Source organism: Diprion similis, chromosome 12, assembly GCF_021155765.1.
Source record: "Diprion similis isolate iyDipSimi1 chromosome 12, iyDipSimi1.1, whole genome shotgun sequence".
In the NCBI taxonomy this organism is placed as follows: Eukaryota; Metazoa; Arthropoda; class Insecta; order Hymenoptera; family Diprionidae; genus Diprion; species Diprion similis.
In genome coordinates, this window is record NC_060116.1 from 10,111,714 (window position 1) to 10,133,574 (window position 21,861).

Here is a 21,861-nt window from a genome sequence, read left to right on the forward strand (position 1 = left end):
TAAACGTTTGCCCGAGACCAATCTCATAATATATCAATGGGATTTATGGGATACTTAGAAAACTTTAGAAAGAACTAACTTATCAAATTACCTTATCACCAGATGAAATAGTGCGATCCGAATTCTCGACTATCAATACACATGGCTCCGCTCCTCCTGCTCGAAAACAAATGACGCCGCGTGCCTACGGAACGGATTTGATCAGCTGCGCGCGGCGGATGCGCAGAACACGGCTGGTGCTTAGAGAATTGCCGTTGCCCGTAGCGTCAGGCGTAAGTTTATACTTTGTATTTTCTCTATTACAGAATCTGAAACGTATTTTGGCCAGAAGCAAAATGCGTGAAAATCAATGAAAAGTGCAAGAAGAATCGTAAATCTTGTCTTTTTTCAATATATGACCACAAGATTGAAACAAGTAAGATGTTACCGGTAACGCTTGCGTTAACTGAAAAAGTTCTGTTTTGAGCTACGTATAGCGCTGGTGTCTGCGCCCCGAAGTGTATGAAAACAATATTGTGTTTAGTGACAAGTTTTGTTAAAATTTTGATCAAAATGATCGAGGAACACGACGAGCGGGAGACGATATGTGATTCAGTGGTAAGTAGAGCTGCATTACAACTGCGAAGGGTATGAATATTTGGGCTCGGACCGAAACGTTTGATGTAATTGTGAATTTTACTAATTCTAACCTCAATTTCAGTCATCACTTGTCGAGGGCTGTCGTTTGCCGGTCAGGATGCAAGACGGCGACGATTGGCGTAAGTTCCTTGCAACCCTGCGAGATTACTTACAATATTTGGAGGACGTTCTATTGCCCTCCTCGTTTCTTACACAACTTTTTTTCTCTTACAGCACTCGCTGAAATCATCAGCGTCAAAGAGATGCGAGGTGTCAAATGCTACTATGTCCACTATGTGGATTGTAAGTATTCAATGACTGCAATTAGATCACAAGAAACTTTGCGAGCGATAATATTCCATAGAACGTACCTCTGTTTTAACATGGAACAGCCAGTTGACTAGTTTTTCTGTTACAAGTTTATTTTCGCTAGCCATGAAAACTTAAACTGTCATTGCGAACTTGATACTTTTAAATAGTGCACACTATTTCCCTTCGATACGCAATTCTGAATTACTGGAAAGTAAATTATTTCAGTTAACAAACGATTGGACGAGTGGGTTATGGAAAATTGTTTAGACACACGGAAAGTTCAATTTCCAAGGCGAGATGGTACAGCACCTGGAACGGGAGCAGCGACACCAAAAAAACAGGTTCCTAGCCGGCCACCGAGTCCTAACAATGTGATACCTGAGCCGGTTAATGGTTCGGCAGTATTGCAGGCAGCGTTACAGAAAAAAATTTCTAGGAAAAGAAAAGCTACATTTTTAGATAACGAGGATTCTCAAGAAGCACCTCCGCAACCTGTACCTGCAGCTACCGGCCCGAGGTCTACGGGTTCGCTGGTAGCTCATCACCATGATGATGTTGTAACTAGGATGAAAAATATAGAATTAATTGAATTGGGAAGGCATAGGATAAAGCCATGGTATTTCAGCCCATACCCTCAAGAAATGGTTAGCCTCCAGTGTATTTACATATGTGAATTCTGCCTCAAGTATCGAAAGAGTCGAAAATGTTTAGAAAGACACTTGGCTAAATGTAATTTAAGGCATCCGCCTGGAAACGAGATATACAGAAAGGGCTCGATATCGTTCTTTGAAATAGATGGAAGGAAGAACAAGAATTATGCTCAAAATCTTTGTTTATTAGCAAAGTTATTCTTAGATCATAAAACTTTATATTACGACACGGATCCATTCTTGTTCTACGTTATGACAGAATTCGATAGCCGAGGTTTTCATATTGTGGGATATTTTTCCAAGGAGAAAGAATCGACCGAGGATTACAATGTCGCTTGTATTTTAACAATGCCTCCCTACCAGAGAAAGGGTTATGGAAAATTATTAATTGAATTTTCTTACGAATTATCGAAATTTGAGGGTAAGACTGGATCTCCGGAAAAGCCATTGTCCGACTTGGGGTTATTGTCGTATAGAAGCTACTGGGCCCACACAATCCTAGACATTTTACTAAACGTCAAACCTGTAGTAGAGAATGAGAAGCCACAGATAACGATAAACGAAATATGTGAACTGACGTCGATAAAAAAAGAAGACGTCATATCAACGCTGCAAAATTTAAACCTCATTAATTACTATAAAGGACAATACATCGTTACACTTAATAGGTAAGAAGACAACAAATGATCTATTTTATCATCATCATCATATAAACTTCTATGAATATACTCGACAACTAATGTCTAAAGAAAATGAGTGGAAAAATCATTGAGTTATGATTGTATATTTTCACAGAGACATAATACAGCAACACGCAGCCGCAATGGAGAAGCGTCAGATAGGAATAGACCCAAAATGTCTTCATTGGACACCAAAAGACTGGAGCGTCAGAGCGAAATGGTGAACAAAACTAATACCTTGCAATACAAATACGCTAATGTGATTTAAAATTGGTTACAGGAATCCTGGAACTGAATATCTACGTCACGCAAGCGTGCAAAATTGTACATAATTCTCGAATTTGTGGGGCTTTTTTTCTCGTTTTAAACCTGCTGTGTCTAGTTTCAAAAATGTTGCAAGATACATATACACCATATGTATGTATATAATATTGTTAGATGTAAATTCTTATATCTGTACAGATAGAGATCTTGTTAATTATTCATTCCATATGTGTTTTAAGTATAATTGGTTTGCCAACGCTCTTTCCTCTACATTATTTTATTGTATTTAAGAATATTTAATAATATAGAAGTAACAATAAGTAACAGTAACGATAATAATGATAATAATAATAATAATAAGACAACGGCCAGAGCAGTTCGACGTCGCTGTGGTGCGTTTGTTATTTGTTCGGATCTTGTATTATATGTTACTATTCACGATTGCACAGTTATTATATTAATATACAAAATCGTGACAAGATCATCTACCTATTTGTATGTCTGATCGTCTGTATGCACGGTAGCGTTGAACAGCTCGTGACCAAACTTAAACTGCGTACAACTTGGGCATAAAGTAAAAAAATTTCGTCTGCGGCATCGAAGAACAAGCAATCTGGTCAACTTGACTAGATTCAAGCGATTAGTAAGCGAATTGTACGAATAAAAGAAGAGACGTATGCTCAAAAAATGCAAATTTTAGTCTTGACAAGGGAGCTTAAATTTTTAATAATACTATTTTCCTTTTATATGATATGGAAATTGCTCTCGTCACTCGATTTATTTCGTTTGCTTTTCTTTTTCCTTTCAAATTCATTGCCCGACTAATTACCCACTGTTCAAATTCGTTAACACCAGCATTATCTATACGCTTATTTTTAATTACACCTAAGACTATTTTTAAACGTTGTGGTTGAAAGGTGCAAATGATCCTTAGCCTGGACATGTCTTTCATTTAACAGGTCCAAGTGCACTGCTCTATGCTTTGATATTAATTTTCTCACGTAAATACGTCCGGCACTAGAAACAAGTAGACCATTGAGTAAAAAAAGAAATTATAATAATAGAAGTGATAAGATGTCTACCAATTACGTATGAACCACAATTACTATTTTTAGTTTATTACAAGTTTTAATTAAATCCCTACAAAGTGTGTACCGATGGTAGTATAGTGCCATCGCGGACTATATCAAAGTTATCATCAATTATCTGTAAATTATCTTATCATTGCGTATATTTACCTGTATGTTAAATTTCACGTATATAAGAGAAAGGGAGAGAAGAGAGTGAGAAACTAAAAGAAGAAGCTATGATGAAAAAAGAAAAAAATTATGACTTACAATAAATCAAGCTGATTTCAATTCAATTCGAATAGTTATTTATGTGGTGGACATGAATTGTCGACAGAAAAGAAAAGGCCAAGAAAAAATCCCTTCTTAGAAAGATTTAATTTACGAACATTGGCAAAATCTTTTCTCCTGTATTTCAGCAAATGTGAAAGATTTTTTTTTTATATCAGGTATTTAATCATGAACGGCGAATCGTAAGATTTATCGACTGATTTAGTCTTTACCGTTATAAGGGAAATGGAAAATTGTAGGTGAAGATGTACAAACATGTATATTAGTTATAATATCAACGAAGCAGTTGCGCAAATTTTGTCGAATATCTTTATACATATAGCTATAAGTATAATTATCTATCTAAATGGCAAATATTCATGAAACTGGACACAGAAATTATTTAATATTGGATATATATACATATATATATATATATATACACACACATGTATAAAAAAATTTTAAGGCGCATTATAAATGAACGAAATGACTATTTCTTATAGTGATAATTACATTACTTCATAAAACTTGTACAGCGATGCACTTTGAGAGTGTAAAATTGTAAATAAATGAGATTTTATAAGAATGCTGAGACGGGCCTCATTCATCTGTCAAAAAATAAGCCCCTGTTCTGCACTGATTGATATTTTATCAATCCAAATAGTTAGTCAAAAAGTTATCTTTTTATACTTTTTCTCAACCGGAGGGTACAGAATAAATAATCCGTAAGATAAATACATCATACATATATATATATAATATATACTATATACACATGTGTATGTATATATATATTGTATGTATATTTATTATATTCAACGGTAACATCACAGTAGCTTCATATACAATAAACTTTTTTCATATAACAATTTACTTTAATTTGTGTTGGCTTCCATGCGCGTGTCATTGTATCGTCGAAAAGTCTTTGAATGATGAGACCTGCCACACAGGAACATGAAAATCAATATTGTGAATTCGTTAACTTTTGTTACAACGCCAATATGTATTTTCTCACAAAAGCGAACAGAAAAATTTTCAATTCTCGCGCATTGCGGCGCAGATAATTAAATCGCATCCTTTTATTATAACGATTATAAAGTCTTTCTATTATCATTATACCATTAATATTACTCATTATTTTTATACAAATCGAATAAACACGCATTATATAGGGATAATATTAACGTTTATTTGTTTCTTCGATGTCGCTGCAAGTATATACGTTATATTGGACTTAATTAAAAAACTGACGCTGGCTAATCTCAACATTCACAAAAGTTTAGATGATTTCCAATAATATGTCACGTGCACATTGTGTAATACATGTCTCCTCCGTTTAATATAATTTCTTCTTTTTTTTTCTTTCTCATTTCTGTTTCTTTTCTCTTTTATATTCCTATTATATGTATATGCATTATATATCCTGTTATAGTATAATATGTATATCTTTATAGGTATGTACTTGGGTTACATTTTGTGTATAGTATACATGTACAGTTGAACAGTAGACGGCAATTGGCTGGATACAACGGTGTTTGGCAATTATTAAATTATTTTTAATATTTTCTATTTTTTTTCCGGTCTTCCTTTCGATTAGATAACTGTGAATTAACTTCGCACAACAAGAGCTGAAGGGAGTTGGGATTAATTAAGGAAAGTTCACATCTATATAAGAAAAAAGATATTGCGTATTTTCGTACAAGTATGTACATACGTGTGGATAGGTGTAATACACAAAGTACGCGAAATGAAGTTCAATTTGTACAAAATTTGATAGAGAAATTGATATGAACGTTTTCAATTATAATATTACAAAAAAAAAAAAAAAAAAACGTGTCAATAGATTTCGACGAGTTACATAATTCTGGTAATTGGAGAGACTGATTCTAAATCTCATATGAATCGAAATTATTTGACAATAAAACGAAGTAATATAATTCAATGATAAACGTCGCAAATGGATTCCGCAATCATTAACTTGCAATATTTTGCAATAAAGTCTGTAGGTACATCTGTAGAAGGTTTTCTCTCTTTGTTTTTTTCTTTTCTTTTTTGCATTTGTGGTTGAAATATCCGATCTATAGAGAGAAATATACACTATACAGTTATGATTATGTCTTATATTCTATTGCTGATTACACAATTATAACGATGAAAGGCGATATGAGTCACAGGTATTTTTATTAAAACTGAAACGTCACCATACTCTCTCTGTGTGCAATGAAAGTTGATATACCATGAGTATAATAAAGATAATATAGGCATGTGAAAAATTTAAGAAATAGGGTAAATTTGTTTGTTGTTGTCGTTTTAACAACGTTTGGAAATATTGATGAAGTATGCACGCGTGTGACGATTCAATTTCAAAATTTATATACGAATAGTTGAATGACGCGAATAATAATGATGGCTTATATATAGTTGCGTGTATAATGTTGGAGTACGATGGAATATTCTAACAGGAAATATACATTAATTTTCTGTATAATTCTTTCATCCAGCCTTCTGTCTGAACAATAAGACACTTGTTAACAGTTCGGGCGATTCTTCGATAAGAACCAACAATATTTATTTCACAATATGTTATTATACATGTATGTATAAATATTTGCATACATACATACGTACATGCGTGTACATGCATGTATATTTGCCCATACATGTATGTGCATGTATATCGTAGTATAATTTTTTTTTTATTTTCTTTATGTATAACAGAATATACATTATATGTGGGAAGTTGGGGCTCGAAAAATTACTCGGCGTTGAAAATATGCTCCGCAGCTTACACACGATTATATGTAATAATATACAGCTGCTTGTTCAATTATAGGTATAATATGTACTATTGTATTATTGTATTGTATTTTATAATATTTATTATCGCTTGCTAAGTTTGATCATTGTTGAATTCGCAAAGGACGATCCCATTGGCAACGGTCTATATTTATCCGTAGGATACAGCACTTTTTACGTGAACGAAAAAAGGGGTGGAAAAAAAATGGAAATATAGGAGGGACAAGACTTGAACACTTCGTATAAAATCTAAGCTTGTCACTCAATGTTTTACATTTTAACATTTCTTTCACGTGTAACGACGAATAATTCAATCACTCGGAAAAACTTTACAATTATACTTTATAGACAATAAAAAAAGTTGATGAATGAACAATGCAACAAATTTATGGTGTATTTTAGACGATTATAAGCGTTGGTGAATCGATCCGGATAGCTTAATGTAAGAGAGTGGTAGCAGCATACAACCTACTTCTCACGTAGTACAATATTTTCAATCCCCGTTGTTGTTGTTGTTTTTTTTTATTATTATTATAATAATTTTTTTTTTTTTGTTTTTTTTTCTGTTCTTCACAATTAATATTCAAAATAAATTCATTATTTCACACCTTTATACACGATAATGTAATTTTCTTCACGTATTGTACAATATCTTATCCTATTGTCTGGTTTCTCCATTGCAGCAGCTACGTTCTGTATGTGTAATTTGTTTTCACTTATTAATATTATCATTATTATTATGATTATGTATATTGTACGGTTATTATCTTTATCATCGTTACGATTACTATAATTATTTTGTATTTCGAATGTGTCTGTATTTTTTGTATGCGTGCGTGTCTCCATGTGCGACGTGTAAATTATACATGTATGTACATAATACATACATATTCTGTATATGGCCAAATATTATTACACGTTAGGCATATACACGGTAAGACACAGTAATATATAATATGTAATGACAGGATCGTCCTTTCCAAAGTATGAATCTCGTGACTTCGTATTTCGATCCAATTCCAAGCCGCGAACCGAAGATGTCGGTGAACCGAGACGCGAAAGATTAAATTAACACTATATAAATAATTAAAATATGTTGCTTGAAAGCCTGCAAGAATAATAATTAATTGTCACGGCGCGTCTCGGCCTCCGTTCAGCGCAATGAGTATCTTTATACGAAATTACAGTACAGTCGTGTGATTGGAATTATAGACCCGATCATATTTATACGCAAACGTTTCTGGCTCTGTGTAACAGCGATTACCAATTAGTTTTAGCCTTAGAACCGTTTTTACGTTCCCTGTAGAAATGATGATTTTCCAGTCCGTTCCCACAGATTTTAGAATCTCTGTCTTAGAGTATTGAAGATACAAAATCTACGATAGAAAACAGAACAGACTTCAAATATTTTTACCCCACATTCAACATCAATGCTTTCAATAATAATAGTTATTATTATTATTATTCATTATCCATTATTATTATTATTATTATTGTTGTTGTTTTCAATAATTATTATTGTTAATCATTATTATTATAATTATTATTATTGTATATATATAATATTTATTACATATTTATCGAATATTAGATTTTTATTTTATTATATAGATTGTCATGTTCGGCTTTTTTACATGCCGCCGATTATTTGATCTTGCTTTGCAAAGTATGTGTAATATGTATTACAATAATAATCTGTCAACTATTAGCTTCAAATGTAAACAGCGTGGATCGTGAATTTTTTTTAAGAGACGCGATGTCTGCCCTGCAGATGTTATACATATAAAGTGCAGATAATGACTTTTAACACTTATTAAAACTCCGCTAATATATCTAAAAAAAAAAATTCTCTTCGTTCATGCGCAAAGTTTTTAACCCTGTCACAAACATTTATTGACAATTTATATACGAGATACTTTCAATACAACGGGCGAGATTGTCGTCACATAATTTCAATTTTTATACACAGAAGCTCACATCGCGTCCCTTGAGAAAGATTATTTTATACATACAATGCGATGGATTTCAGTTTGCTAAAGATCAAGTTCACATGTATTTTCATTATAATTTATATATATATTTTTCACACCTAACTAATATCCGGCACCTCGTTCGAAGATGTCGAGGAGTTTTTTTTTTTAATTTGTTTCTTTCATTTTCTTTTTCGTGTTTATTCATTTGATCGTGGATTTCTTTCTTGTTTATCTTGTGTTATCAATTTCTTTCACTTCATTAACTAAGCCATGTATTTTGCTTAAACTTTTTATGTTTTTGTTTGTCATTTTCATTATTTAGAATATACCATAATGTATATAATGTATAGTAGTTATACGCAGAGTGTCGCTACATCGATACGTGCTCTGGTCGTAGCGTCACCGTTACTGGCAGCCATTAACCAGAAATAAAAAGGGCTGTAAGAAGGTGAAAGTTTAGTAATTCTTGGTAATTCATACCTTATATATAACATTTCGTACGTGTAAAATGTTATACAAAAGTAAGGAACTTTTTTTTATAATTTAGAAGAAAACGAAAAAACAAAAATTTCATCATCAAGTCGTACAGTGTGAAGAAATGACCTTTTTATATCAAATAATAATAATATATAGCATGTGTATATATATTTCAAGAAAAAAATTTCTAACGTGTGATTTTTTCTTCTTATCATTGATTTTGAGATTCGTTAAAATATACGCGTATTTCTATTGGTTCGCGTTATTTCTAACCTTCTTTTTGCGAATGCACAGTTCAAGGCAGATTTTATTATACTATTATCATTAGTATAATCTAGAATTCGTATATATATAAAACTAATTCCTAAATGTTACAAACTTCTCTACCACCTCCTTATAGTTCCTTTTTACTTACTGATCACGGAGACGCATCTGTATATACACGTCTAGTGTATTGTACAATACCCAGAAACTATTTCTAGGAACACTCTGTATTGTCTACCAAAATTTTGAATACATCAGACTTACCATTGCGTACGTTAGACATAGTATACTCATTGTTAGGGCTCACTTACGGCCGCAGAGATCGTTAGTCTTGATCTCAGCAGCTCGATCGCGTCTCAAAGATTTAGAAAAAGAAAATGCCAATGCGTTGAGCATAGTATTTAACGGGCCGACAAGTTTATTTCGTTTCTCCACTTTAGTTTCAGCTTTTTTTTTCAGTTTTCTATTCAATTTTTTTTCTCCATACTGCGTTTAGAAATCGGAAAAGTCAACGATTCCTGATCGCGTCGCGTTTTTATGCGCAAATTGTGATTCCGATAAATTATCTAAGCCAAAAATCAGCGACGATTGTTTTGATACTCTTGAACCGTTCGTACAAGAGAAAGTATTCCTCGAATAATTGAGCAGTGCAGCACGAATTCCAATACCAAATTGATCTATAATCTTCAATCTAAACTTTCCGGATTCTGTATCCTCCTTTGGTAATCTTCCAAGAAAGTGTCAACGTTCCGAAATACTCCGGTGTGCGCCTGGTACATCAGCGTCTCTAAAATCCTTTCGTTCTTGATAGCCTTTGAGGGTAAAACGGTCTGAAACAATAATTTGCACAGTTCGATGCACAAACTCATCTCGATATTCTTCTTCCCTTCATCTACACACTTGTCACTTAACATAGAACAACTTGGCTCTGGACTCACCCTGATGAGTTCGTGCGGTGCAATATTCTGCAGCTTCAAATCCCGGGTCAGTCTTTCCATAATACACTTGAACTCCAGCTCGGCGTCGAGCTCGGAAGTCTTGGTCTCCACTCTGTGCTTCGCCCACTCCAACATCGCCTCGAACTTGTGTATTTCAATGACCGTAAGTTCCCGGCACATGATCATCTGGACCATGGATTCGCTCAGGGTGAGAAAATCGGGATTCCGAAAGAGCTGCCAGGCCCGAGTCTCAACGAATGCGAGGATCATGTTGACCAATTCCGAGGCCGAAGTGTATCTCCAGTAATAGTTCTCAAGAGCACAGAGCATCACGCAGACTATCTCGATACGCAAAAACTGCTTTGCATGATGGAAACACGCCTGAAGCAGTTCGGGAAGGTCGTAATGCTCAGCGGCGCATATCAGCCCCGGTATATTAGTGCAGGTTAACGGGCATGATCCGGTGTGCAGATAATCCAACAACGTTCTAAAGGTTTCCGGGTCGAATTCGATAATGTCGAACTGAAAATCGGGGGGATCGGTTGGGCTTATAGGTTGCAAATTGCGAAAGACATTCAATACTTCATATTGGTTGCGATATTGTAGATCCTATAGCTACCTCAGTTTGAGCGAGCTTTGCTCTGTCGACTTTCTGGGCATCGGCACAGACGCTCAGCCTGGGAACAGCCAGTGATTGTACTCCTCGATCCTTTTCCTTACCCTCTTTATCTGCGAGTAGGATTTCGCAAGTTTTAACGAATTGATATGAAAAATGGATATTTAATCCTGCGTGATGGTTACTTACTGCTGCAGTCCTGAGAGCTGGACCACAACTTTCGGTCTTCCGTTTGGAGAGTGTTTCCGCCTCCGTGTTTACGGATGCTGCGACCCCATCCTGCTGTGATGGTCCCGAGCCGCGAAAAGGCACGCTTCACCATTGGAGAGGATGGCACACTTTTGGGCCTAAACATATCGGAACGAGTATCTCACAGAAACCGCGGGGCGGCACTTCGGGGTTCGGAGGACAATCAGATGTGAAATTCAAAAACGGATTCAAGGAATTTTTAGGAGCTTCGGGATGGCTTGGTATGTGGTTTCTTGTACGATTAACAAGACGTCAATGCGGATAATTCGTACCGAAGGAAGTCTCTTTTCTGTTCATCGTTAATTCGTGTCTACAACGTCTGTGATTCGTCAAATCCTCCTGGAGCGGAATTAGTTTAACACAGAGTGGTCCAAGGGTTACAGTTATATGGTAAAAAAAAGTGCAGTTACGTGGCGTGAAGAGTCACGGTATTCAGTTTTGAAGTCTAATTCTTCTCCAATTTTTCGTAAGTCAGATGTCGTTCGATTACCAAGATTTAATTAAATTACCACATAGATTAGTTTGTTTACAGTGTATATCCAGTATTGTTATTGAATGCTAAAATATGAAGTGGGTGACATAAAGAATGTAAATTTTGAAGAGAAATAAAACATTCAAACACAATAAAGTGAGAAATATTTCAATTGACAACAAGTTCCGAGCAAACGTGTTAAAATATCATGGATTAAATATATAATATACATGTACGATACAAGAACGGTATATAGACATGCCAAAATCAGAATAAGTGTAAAAATTTGGAAACATGCGGTGCTGTGAAGATTGGATTGATGGATGTGCCTTGAAAAATACATCGAAATATAAATATGTCTTCATGTATCCGGGTAGCCCACTTGCCATATTTCATGGCACGTAGCATTAGCATGGCTCATTCGTATCAACCGATTATATTCAAACTCGCACAGCTTCACGGTATGATTCCTGAATGTTAATATACTAAACACAATTGCATTGAAGGAAGCTAGAAATTTGAAAAATTTTTAGTATATATTTTGGCATAATTCAAACGAATTTAAGTGTCGTAATGGCCACCATGTGGCGATTGTATAATGGCAGACTTTCCGCCACGTGGTTGTTACCCGGATATCAATCATTCGACATCAATCAAATTACAGTAATCAATCTCACCACATTAACGATAACATAATTCCAAGCCAATCACCATAGAGTGCATTTATTTTCAACGTGAAACTGAATTGAAAAAAGTAATCTCCAAACGGTGGCATCTCGGACACGCTTGCCAAAATTCCTGCTCCGAGTATCAGGGAAATTGATTGACGGATGATTTTAAATACCGCCTTTTCAACCTACCTTGGACTTTCCACGTCGGGAACCTGGAGGAAGTTCGAACTTTTCGGCTTCTGTGGACTAAGTGCAGTGGGGACAGGCCTGGCAAGTAACTCGCCGACCGGAACTTGGGGACTTCCAAATCCCGTTTGAATTCCGTACAGCATTTCTTGAAAGACCCTGGAAAAATGTGGAGACCGTTAGACTCGTAGAACTTTGCGCAAAATTTCGTCAGTATAACTCGAGATATAATCACAGACCTGCTTCTGACACCAAGAATAGCTCGAACCCCGATAAATCGAACTTTTTGCTTCTTTTGGCCAGGAACCAAAAAGGACACGTCAAACAAGCTGGCGTTCAGTGTCACGTTCGCTACGTTGTTCAAAAATACTCGCGTGAAGTCCTTGGCCAGCTGATCGTAGTCCTCGAATTGATCTCTCACGGAGTCCAACAACGGAGAAGAGGGTCTCATGTGACCGATGGGTCTCCAAGACCCGCGTCTAGGCGTTGGGGCGAAGAAGATTAATTTTTTACAAGAAAAAAAAAGTAAAAAAAGTAAAAAAATAACAAAAAATCGGAGTCACTGACTGAAAGATCAGAGCAAATTAGAAAGCATTATTTTACCTGTATGGCTTAGGGATTTGCCCGGTTTCCGCGTGATTTGCCAAGTTGGCGACAATGTCCTCGAGCATCTGACTCCTCGTCCTTTCCTGCATCCTCGCAAACTTCGGCGCTGAGTAACTGGCTCGTTCTCCGTTAACTATTTTCGTCAGAATCCACTCTCTGAACATCGGTCCTGTCGAGTGATAACAAAGTTATAAAATCGGCGTTCGACGGTGAGTGACGTTTTCGAGTCCTCCTACCTTTTTCAAATATACTTTGTTCCCACAGGTATGGTTTGTAGGCGCCGACCTCATCCCTCGTCACAACGGACACCTCGTACCTTGTGATCTTACGCTTTATTCTTGGACTGACTCGCACTAAGATGAAAGTATGGAGGAAATGCGATTTTATGCACGCTGGACTGAAACTCGTATTGTCCGCCTCGAGAAATACCACGCAAACAATGTCGTTGCCTATGTGCCGTTTCCTCTGCAACTGTAACCAGAATTTCACCGTATACATATATGCATGAGAAAATCCGATTATTGATAATGGCGATGAAAAAGAAATTGAATTTTCGTCAAATTGCTTTAAAGAAAATTACACCGATAAAAGTTGGCAAAATCATTTCTAAAAATCTGAAATACCTTCTGAGGGTCGTGTTTCTCGTAGGGAAGCAGCGTAGAGACGTGAAACATGATTTCGATTCCTCTCCAGTTTGTGTAAACTGAATAAAGCCCCGTCAAGTCGTGCACGGTGTCCAAGCCACCCTTGTACTTATCGAAACCCTTGAGCCTGACCTTATCGCCGAGAATTTGCAAAAACTCTTCGAACGAAAGTGAATTATCGTTGTTGTCCAGGATTTCTTCCTCGCTGTACTGTTCCTCCTGTACGTAAATCACTCCAACCTTAAGTTCGGACTTAATGAAAACCTGGTCCAACTTGAGAAGCTCCTCAGGTGTGTCTGGCAGCTGACCCAAAGTCAGCGGAGGGTTGATGTTCACCTCCTTACCGAGGCTACGAACAACTTCCTCGCGGTTGTAACGATCGGCGAAGACACAGCTGGCCGGTATCAAGCCATGAACTGTGTAGCTTATAGCTCTGACTAGAATTCGAAACTGATCTCTGCCGTTAATCGTCTCTTGTTTAATGCTGAGTATCACCGGACCGAGGTCGTCGTCGTTGGTGAAATAGTTCCAATGTTCCGATCCGTAAAAGTACTTTTCGTACGTTTCTTGCTCAACCGAAGTCAATTCGAAGCCCTGATTCTTTTCCCACTGTTCTTCGATCGCAGTTTTTTTACGCGGCGCATCGTCCGTCTCTATCTCGTTCTCTTCGAAGAGACAAAAATCCTGCCTCTGCTGCCTCGACGTTGAATCTGCCTGCTCTTCGGCCTGATCAGGATCTGTTACTTCTCTGTCACTCTCGCTCTCGTCCCAAATAGTATCTGAGGCAATCTTTTGACGAGAGCATTCGATCCAGTACCCGGGGGTGGGGATTAGATTGTGAGGAAATTCTTCGCAGAACTCGTCTGAAAGAACACGGATAATTAATTCCATTCAATTATCACTGAATATAATTAATCACAAGGTTGACTTAATTTTACAAATGTGCTTCGTTAAATCGTTGCGTTATGCGAGACTAAGTGAGCGTACACGTAGATGGGGGAGAAAATCTTGACCGAGATGCAAATATGGAGAGTAGTTCCTTCAACCCTTGGTCACGTATTGTCGATAAATTTCTTCGGTATCTTCTCGAAACCGATGATGTTATGACTACAGTCGATTCACTGTAAGGTAGAACACCAAGCTGTTTGGTAGACAGGGCTTGGTATTCGAACTTAGAGTGAACCGCCTGCGGTAGATTTCCGTATTTTCTTTTATCCTTCCGCTGACCCCGCGCGATTTATAATTGTCTCCATCGGCATTGAAGATCACTGTTAACGCTTACCCTTGTGTTGCGTTAGCTTCGGATACCGCGGGAACTCCTTATAATACTAATTAAAATAACAATAAATGTATTCAACGAGTTGATATTGTAGTAGATCGATGTAATGGAGAATATCTCGCGGGGTGAAAACATCCGCTATGGTTAAGGGTGGTTAGTAAACAACTAACATACATTTGAAATTGAGAGAAAATTCCAAAGTTGTGGAAGACGATATATAAAGTACAGAACAAGAGTAATAAATTTTTCGAATGCGGACTTGATGGGAGAAAATGCAGCTAGATACTTGAGTGATTGGACATAGTAAATACGGATAGAAAGCTCAAGAACGTGGTGAGTGTTGGTAAAAAATATTTGGGAACTAACCAGATGTTAGGTTGAGAATTACTTCTTAAAGCCTAGCGAGGGTTATGCGATCCAACAATCACTTTGGACTTTCTCGGATTTAGCACATCGTGCGAAATTAAGAACGTGAGATGACTTATAATTCGGTAGCTGGTACGCCACGGAGTTCTTCTACTACTAGGACGGCTGACATAGTTCACGACTTTTCTACTCGCACGGTTGCGTGGCTGGCATGGCTGACACGGTACAAAATTTTCTACTAGCAAGCAGCGTGGCTGACGTAGCAAGTAATATTTCTACTAGCAAGAAGCACGATCAACAAGGCTGACATGATATGCGAAGAACGTCTACTAATTTACTATCACTTCGAACAGCTGATTAATTAATTTAGAAAATATGCAAAATCTATCTTCACTTTTATTACGATTTATTAACGATGGTTATGTCGCTCCGGTAGACGGTTGAGATTTTTTAATATTTGAGTACCTGTTTCAGAATAACTTCTACGTAATAAACAGTGCAAAATATTGTGTTGTTAACATTTCCAGGAAATTGCAATTACGCAGTTAGTATGCTAGAATACGAACTGCTACTAACCTGAACAAGCTTGAGGTGGTAACGGGAAGATCAGGGTAGTCGATGACTTTCGACGGGCGACGGCACAGCCCAGACTCTGAGGCTTGAAGCTGCGAAGTTGTTGCATGAAATCTGCACACTCCATCAGAGCGACGTCCGCAAAGTGCAAGTCACACAGAATGTGGTTTTTGAACCTATAATAGATCGATTTCAGTTGTCGATTAGTTTGCAAAAAAAAAAAAAGACAAAATTATAAGCTTCTCTCGGACACGGACCATGTGCATGAAAATGTATTTGAAACGTATGCAAAGGACAAAGGATGCGGCGAGTATGAATGTTGAGTAATAAAATATGGAAAGTGCGAAACATTTCATTGTCAATACTGGAAGGAAGATCCCCGGTTTAAGAGAGGCGTTATTGGCAGCTTCGGGCGAAATGGCGAAGCCTCGTCGTTCATGTATGTGCAAACATAGGCGGGAAGGGATGATAATGTAGTAGAAAGTGAATAAAATAAGAATCCGAACACCGTTCGAGATGGCGAATGGCAATTTTATCGTCTCGATGTAGGTATAGGTCAGCAACAGAGCGTTTCATATCTCCACGCGGCAAGGTTTACTCCCGCCGCGATTAAGCCTCTCTGGCTAAACATGCAGGCGCGTAACCACGTAGGTATACTGCTTGTGTACATACATGTATGTCAGAATAATACTACACAATGATCTTATCTATACGTATAAGAAGATACGGGGGAATGCAAAAATTGCCATTGGTTGGCTCACCTGCGTGCGCGCTTCTGATTTGGTCCGGTAAGATTGAGGCCGCAACTGTTGCATCTCAGGCACTCCTCGTGGTAATGGTTGTTGTCATAAAGTGGAGAAGGTTCTTTAAATCAAAATAAAGGGTAGAGCCTTGCGTGAAATGCATACTTTGAAAATTTCGGGAATTTCAGCAATGAAGAAGTTGGGTGTGGCTTGAGTACAATGAAAATTCCACAGCGGTGGGGGTGGAATTTCCCAACAAAGCCTCGGATTTCATCCGTAATGATATTTTAGTGGTGTGTACCAGCGATTAAATTTTGGCCCTCTCGCTTGGTATCAATTCACCGCCCGCTTCTCTTGATTATACCTACAGTGTTATAATCCTTACCCCGAAATGAAAGGTTACTCAATAACGGAAACCATTTTCGTTTAAAATTTCATTAGGACTGATATATTAAGTCGGGATTAATGGGCGATTTAATTAAATCAAGAATTCACTCGCGCTTCGCAAAGAATGACATTTTAGAATGGGTATTTTCGTTCTTCCTATACGGGAAGAGCTTATTTTGCCTTCTCGCATCCACAAGTGGTTGTCTATGAAAAGGTATAAAAATTTTCATCTCGTTTTTCTCATCCGGATAAAGAACTGAAACAAACGTTGTGAGGCAATTAACGGATGGGCAAACGAATTATTATTATAACCACAAATGACCTAAGGGATCTCACTTTTTGCCGATATGAAAAATCCCTGGGTTGATAAAATATTCAGAAAGGGCGCCATCCATTGCGTGGCTAATGAAAAATCGAAGTGTTCGTCCTAGGTGCGAATTTTTTAAAATGATTAAGCACATATACGATCGTAGTGCGAACGGTCACTTTTAATTAATTAACGACCCTCTAACTTTTCACCCCTTCAGCAATTACGATATACACCACTCTCGGGCGATTGTAATTTTTCTTTTATTTTATTCATCACGCACACCGTACACTGACACTTATTGACGTTGTTTCACCGCAACATTTGATTCAATTTTTCACGTATTCAACCGTTTGATTGTTCCTTTTATTTGTCACTTACATTTTCCTCTGTCCTGTTGAAGACACTATTAAAAATCTATCAACCTGAGACTTATCAACGACTTATCAACGAACAAATCAATTCACTTTCCAACAAGTCGAATCAATCATTTCCGCGCTTCTGTCATTTCCTCAAACGTATGAAATCATGACACATACCCCGTAGTCAGTTGTCGTAGAATTATTATCACCGTCTTACTACTTTGCAGTTTTCTTTTATTATTATTATCCCTCGACAGACTTTTCTACTTAGTGCTGATTCTGTTGTCAGCTATCGACTGGGATGCACCCTGTTACAATATATGGGAACTATAACAAGGGTAGCGCCTGCGTGATCTTACCCACGACGAAAATTATTTACCCATGCGCGTGCACGAAAGGGCTGCATCGTATTGGCCCGAAAAATTCGAGGTATCATGGGATTTTGGCGTCGGTATTCAAACGTCAAAAATTACGCCACGAGCTTCGTGTATCGGGATGAATACGAATAAAGTATTGATTCGATCGGATTCAGCTACCATACCAAAAATTAAAGTTCAACGAACTGTGTTGCAATGATTTGACAGTAACTGCGTTCAAAACATTGAACACGTTCACAATTATACATCGTGTCAGAGGTAATTTGAATTACTATCGTTATTTCATGTGACACCATAGAACATTCGCGTTAGCAATGCAACGAACTGTGTTGCAATGATTTGACAGTAACTGCGTTCAAAACATTGAACACGTTCACAATTATACATCGTGTCAGAGGTAATTTGAATTACTATCGTTATTTCATGTGACACCATAGAACATTCGCGTTAGCAATGCAACGAACTGTGTTGCAATGATTTGACAGTAACTGCGTTCAAAACATTGAACACGTTCACAATTATACATCGTGTCAGAGGTAATTTGAATTACTATCGTTATTTCATGTGACACCATAGAACATTCGCGTTAGCAATGACGTGTGCAGGTTAACCGCATCGTAATAATAGAATGTGTTCGAAAATTTATGGAACAGTGTAACGTATAAAATAACACGGTGTTCCAGACAATGTAACACAATACGGGACTCATTAATTTACTCATTCATAATTTATAACTCACCGGTCTGCGTGCTGCTGTCAAAAAATGTACTAGTCGTTTCAACCGTCATCGTGGCAAAGGTTCCGTCAGTAATTTGAGCCGAACTGTCCCTTCGGCCTCTGTACCTTTGAACCTGAAACGAATGTTGAAAGGTAAATGACTTGTTCGGTCTGCGATTAACGAATCGTGATTTTGTTGAAATTTGAAACCTACGGTGTCGTCGCTCTGAGAACTTTGTCTTCTGAAATTTCTGCAACGTATCATTTCCTCCGTTGTGCTCTGTCGCCTGAAACCTCTGGCGATCAAAATCTCTTCGGTCGTTGATTGTCTTCTGATCACCGGTGCATGTTGAATGGTAGTTGGTCCACGGGCGCAGGGACTTGGATCCCGTGACGAACAGGATGAGCTATCCGAAGACCTGAGAATCAAAAAAACTCGGTCCAACTTTTCTTTCAATATTTGACTGGGACAGGGAAGCGTGTAAATTGATAAATGAATTTAATTGACTAGATTTCCGCAAGCATGAAAAGTAAGCGTAAAAAACGAGCAACTGTCTTCTCATTCTCAGTTTACAGAATTTTTTTTCAACATCTGTCAATTCCACACTGACGTAAATGAGAATTAAACAATACCTCGTATGCTTATCCGATCGAATCAAAAATTATCGTAAAATTCTGATAAATCATTTCAAGATGTACCGAAGTCAGTTACCAGGAGAAAAAATCTAAAAAGAAAAACTTATTTTGAGGTAAACTAGGATTTACCTGGGCGGTCGACCATACGCGATGGACGTCGATTGCCGTCTCAGCCTGGCTTTTCTTTGTCGAATCGGACTGATGTCCCTTTTATCCGTAGCATTTCTGTCCGGGCTTAAATGACTCCTAGAGTCACGCCTTCTAGGATATGAGGCAGAGTCCGGACTCAACGAGTCCCTGCGAGCTTTGCGACCTTGAAACCACCATAATTTCTTACCACAAACCTTCAAATGGATGAACAAGTACACTCGAGGCGTTTCTATACATTCGAGCCCATACCTCCGTCGTCGGGATCCGGAGAAAGCGTCGGCTGACTCCCTCGTCGACCGGAAGGTGGGAGCGATTCGTCGATAGCAGCTGCCTGCCTCGTTAGCCTTGCCAATTTGCTCGGTGATGCCTCTTTTCCTTTGTAATAGCACTTGAACAAATATTTCAATGAGTCGTTGTGCTCAGATCAAAAGTTAGATTCCTCTTTCCAATATGCTTATAACGAACTAATGAGTACACGGCTGTTTGTCCGACATTCATCTTTTATTAGCATGGCTCGAAATCTGGATTGGTATAAAAATCGACGTGGACAAATTTAGGTGAAACATTTACCTGAGTGGTGGAATCTCTTCTTGTAGTGAGTAGGGGGTGGGTCGGGGTGCTATTCAAATTCGGTGTTCCTACGGGACTTGAGCCACCAGAAGCGGACATTCCTGGTAAGGGAAGACTGCTTCCGGTCATCGGCGACACCAGAGGAGGCGTCACTGCGGACGTAATGATCGTGGGAGGATTCATCGTCGGGTCTAGATTCATGGATTTTCCACTGTCGGTGGCAGTGCTCTTCATCTCGACCGTCAGCGTCGTCGTCGGCGCTTTCGAATCAGACTTCACCTCCACCGTCGAGCTCGACTTCTCATTTTTCTCAGCATGAAGTCTCTGCGCCTCCAGATGTTCCCTGAGCAGTATAACAGAGCGTGCATATCTCGATTTTCACCGACAACAACAGTCGTTTGAGTGTAAGGATACCGCAAACTTGATAGCGGATGTACCGGAGGAATTTAGGAAAATTAATCCCTTCCTGTTTCCCGCCCCCGAGAAACTTTGCCGGCTATCCGTTTATCTTGATATACGTTCCGACGTGTCTCTTGCAAAATTAATGCCGCCAAAATGAATGAGACGAACCTGACCGCACAGCTGGCCCCACTGTCGGTGCTCGAAGCGCTGGGCCTTTGGTCGCTCCGATAGTATTTGGTAGGCGTGACACCCCCGCCTTCCTGGGACTGTTGGGACTGTCTGCGCCTGTGGTGTCGACAATTGTGTTTCCGTTCTCCAGGGCTGACTGACTGCCCACCGACGACAGAATCTCTCCGCGATTTCGCACTTTCTCCAGACCCACGTCTGGAGTTTTTAACCGATTCTCCGGAACCTGAAAAGAAATTTGTTCTCGTTTAGCAAACGCGCTAAATTTTTCTCGGTGGATTCTCAGTCTATCCATAACCGAAGATTCTTGACCTCTAAGACAACTTTGTCAGCGATTTTCTCTCTTTATCACGCCGAACAAAGCAAGGAACGGTAGCCTGGGTTGGATTCTAACAAAGTTTCGGGAACTCGAAGAATTCCCGAGCATCAAGCCAAGGAGCCCACTTCTCCTCGAGATTTGAGCTCCTCGAACAAGATACTCGAGAATCGCTGCAAAGCTCAGACTGTGACAGTAAAGTATAGTAATTGCGATTACCTCTCCTGGTGGTTGGCGAAATGACCGTTGGCGGGGCCGACGACTGTTGTGAATCCTTTTTGCTCCAAAATCGAGCCAATTCATTTTTGAAGTCGCTGATGGTCGAGTCTCTCCTTGATTTGCAGGACACCTGACTCCTGATCCCGCTGTCGACGGAGCTCTCCCTCCTACTCCGGAGGCTTGTCATGTGGCTCGAGTCCGTAGTCTGTTGTCTCGGCCAGGGCATGGACTTCGCGATGTCTGCAAGGGTCTCTCGTCGGTGCAGCTTCCCGCCCTTTCCACCCTTGCTCGAAGTCCCGCCGCCGCCCCATTCCTTCAGGAGCTCCGTTAACTGAGCCAAGCTGGACCGACGCCGACGCTGATTGGGTGGAGACGATTCCTGGATTTCGTTCGGTGGTGAAATTGAGGTGATTTGTGCGGCCGAGTCCCTCCGCCCCGCTCCTACAAGTGTCCGGAATTGTGAGTACAGTAATAAAATTAGGAGGATTCGAGGGTGGAATCGCGCGAAGAAGAAG

At 38.6% G+C, this 21,861-nt stretch overlaps 2 protein-coding genes and 1 long non-coding RNA gene across 6 annotated transcripts in view; 1 reads left to right on the top strand and 2 right to left on the bottom strand.

The window, feature by feature from the left end:
• Positions 1-487: 487 nt before the first annotated feature.
• Positions 488-3,809, top strand: LOC124413542 (histone acetyltransferase Tip60). Its single transcript, XM_046894213.1, has 6 exons — positions 488-597; positions 701-758; positions 853-921; positions 1,156-2,248; positions 2,376-2,480; positions 2,541-3,809. The coding sequence occupies exons 1-6, from the start codon at positions 502-504 to the stop codon at positions 2,590-2,592; spliced, it is 1,473 nt and encodes a 490-aa protein (XP_046750169.1). The 5' UTR covers positions 488-501; the 3' UTR covers positions 2,593-3,809.
• Positions 3,810-4,654: 845 nt separating this feature from the next.
• Positions 4,655-5,670, bottom strand: LOC124413561. The gene is made up of 2 exons (XR_006929885.1): positions 5,392-5,670; positions 4,655-5,191 (listed from the first exon to the last, which is right to left on the bottom strand). It is a non-coding gene; the product is annotated as an uncharacterized LOC124413561 (long non-coding RNA).
• A 3,653-nt stretch (positions 5,671-9,323) lies between these two features.
• LOC124413530 overlaps positions 9,324-21,861 on the bottom strand; it is a 47,416-nt gene continuing 34,878 nt past the window's right edge. For all 4 annotated transcript variants that reach the window (XM_046894179.1, XM_046894177.1, XM_046894178.1 and 1 more), the window contains 18 exons: positions 21,347-21,787; positions 20,794-21,037; positions 20,224-20,566; positions 19,903-20,041; positions 19,633-19,816; positions 19,082-19,286; positions 18,890-19,001; positions 16,736-16,838; positions 15,978-16,150; positions 13,736-14,619; positions 13,349-13,583; positions 13,110-13,281; positions 12,746-12,985; positions 12,510-12,665; positions 11,118-11,275; positions 10,932-11,041; positions 10,313-10,834; positions 9,324-10,204 (listed from right to left, as the gene is read on the bottom strand). In XM_046894179.1, coding sequence (XP_046750135.1) covers positions 10,061-10,204; positions 10,313-10,834; positions 10,932-11,041; positions 11,118-11,275; positions 12,510-12,665; positions 12,746-12,985; positions 13,110-13,281; positions 13,349-13,583; positions 13,736-14,619; positions 15,978-16,150; positions 16,736-16,838; positions 18,890-19,001; positions 19,082-19,286; positions 19,633-19,816; positions 19,903-20,041; positions 20,224-20,566; positions 20,794-21,037; positions 21,347-21,787 — 4,565 coding nt within the window. In that variant the 3' untranslated portion in view covers positions 9,324-10,060. The remainder of the gene's footprint in view (positions 10,205-10,312; positions 10,835-10,931; positions 11,042-11,117; positions 11,276-12,509; positions 12,666-12,745; positions 12,986-13,109; positions 13,282-13,348; positions 13,584-13,735; positions 14,620-15,977; positions 16,151-16,735; positions 16,839-18,889; positions 19,002-19,081; positions 19,287-19,632; positions 19,817-19,902; positions 20,042-20,223; positions 20,567-20,793; positions 21,038-21,346; positions 21,788-21,861) is intronic.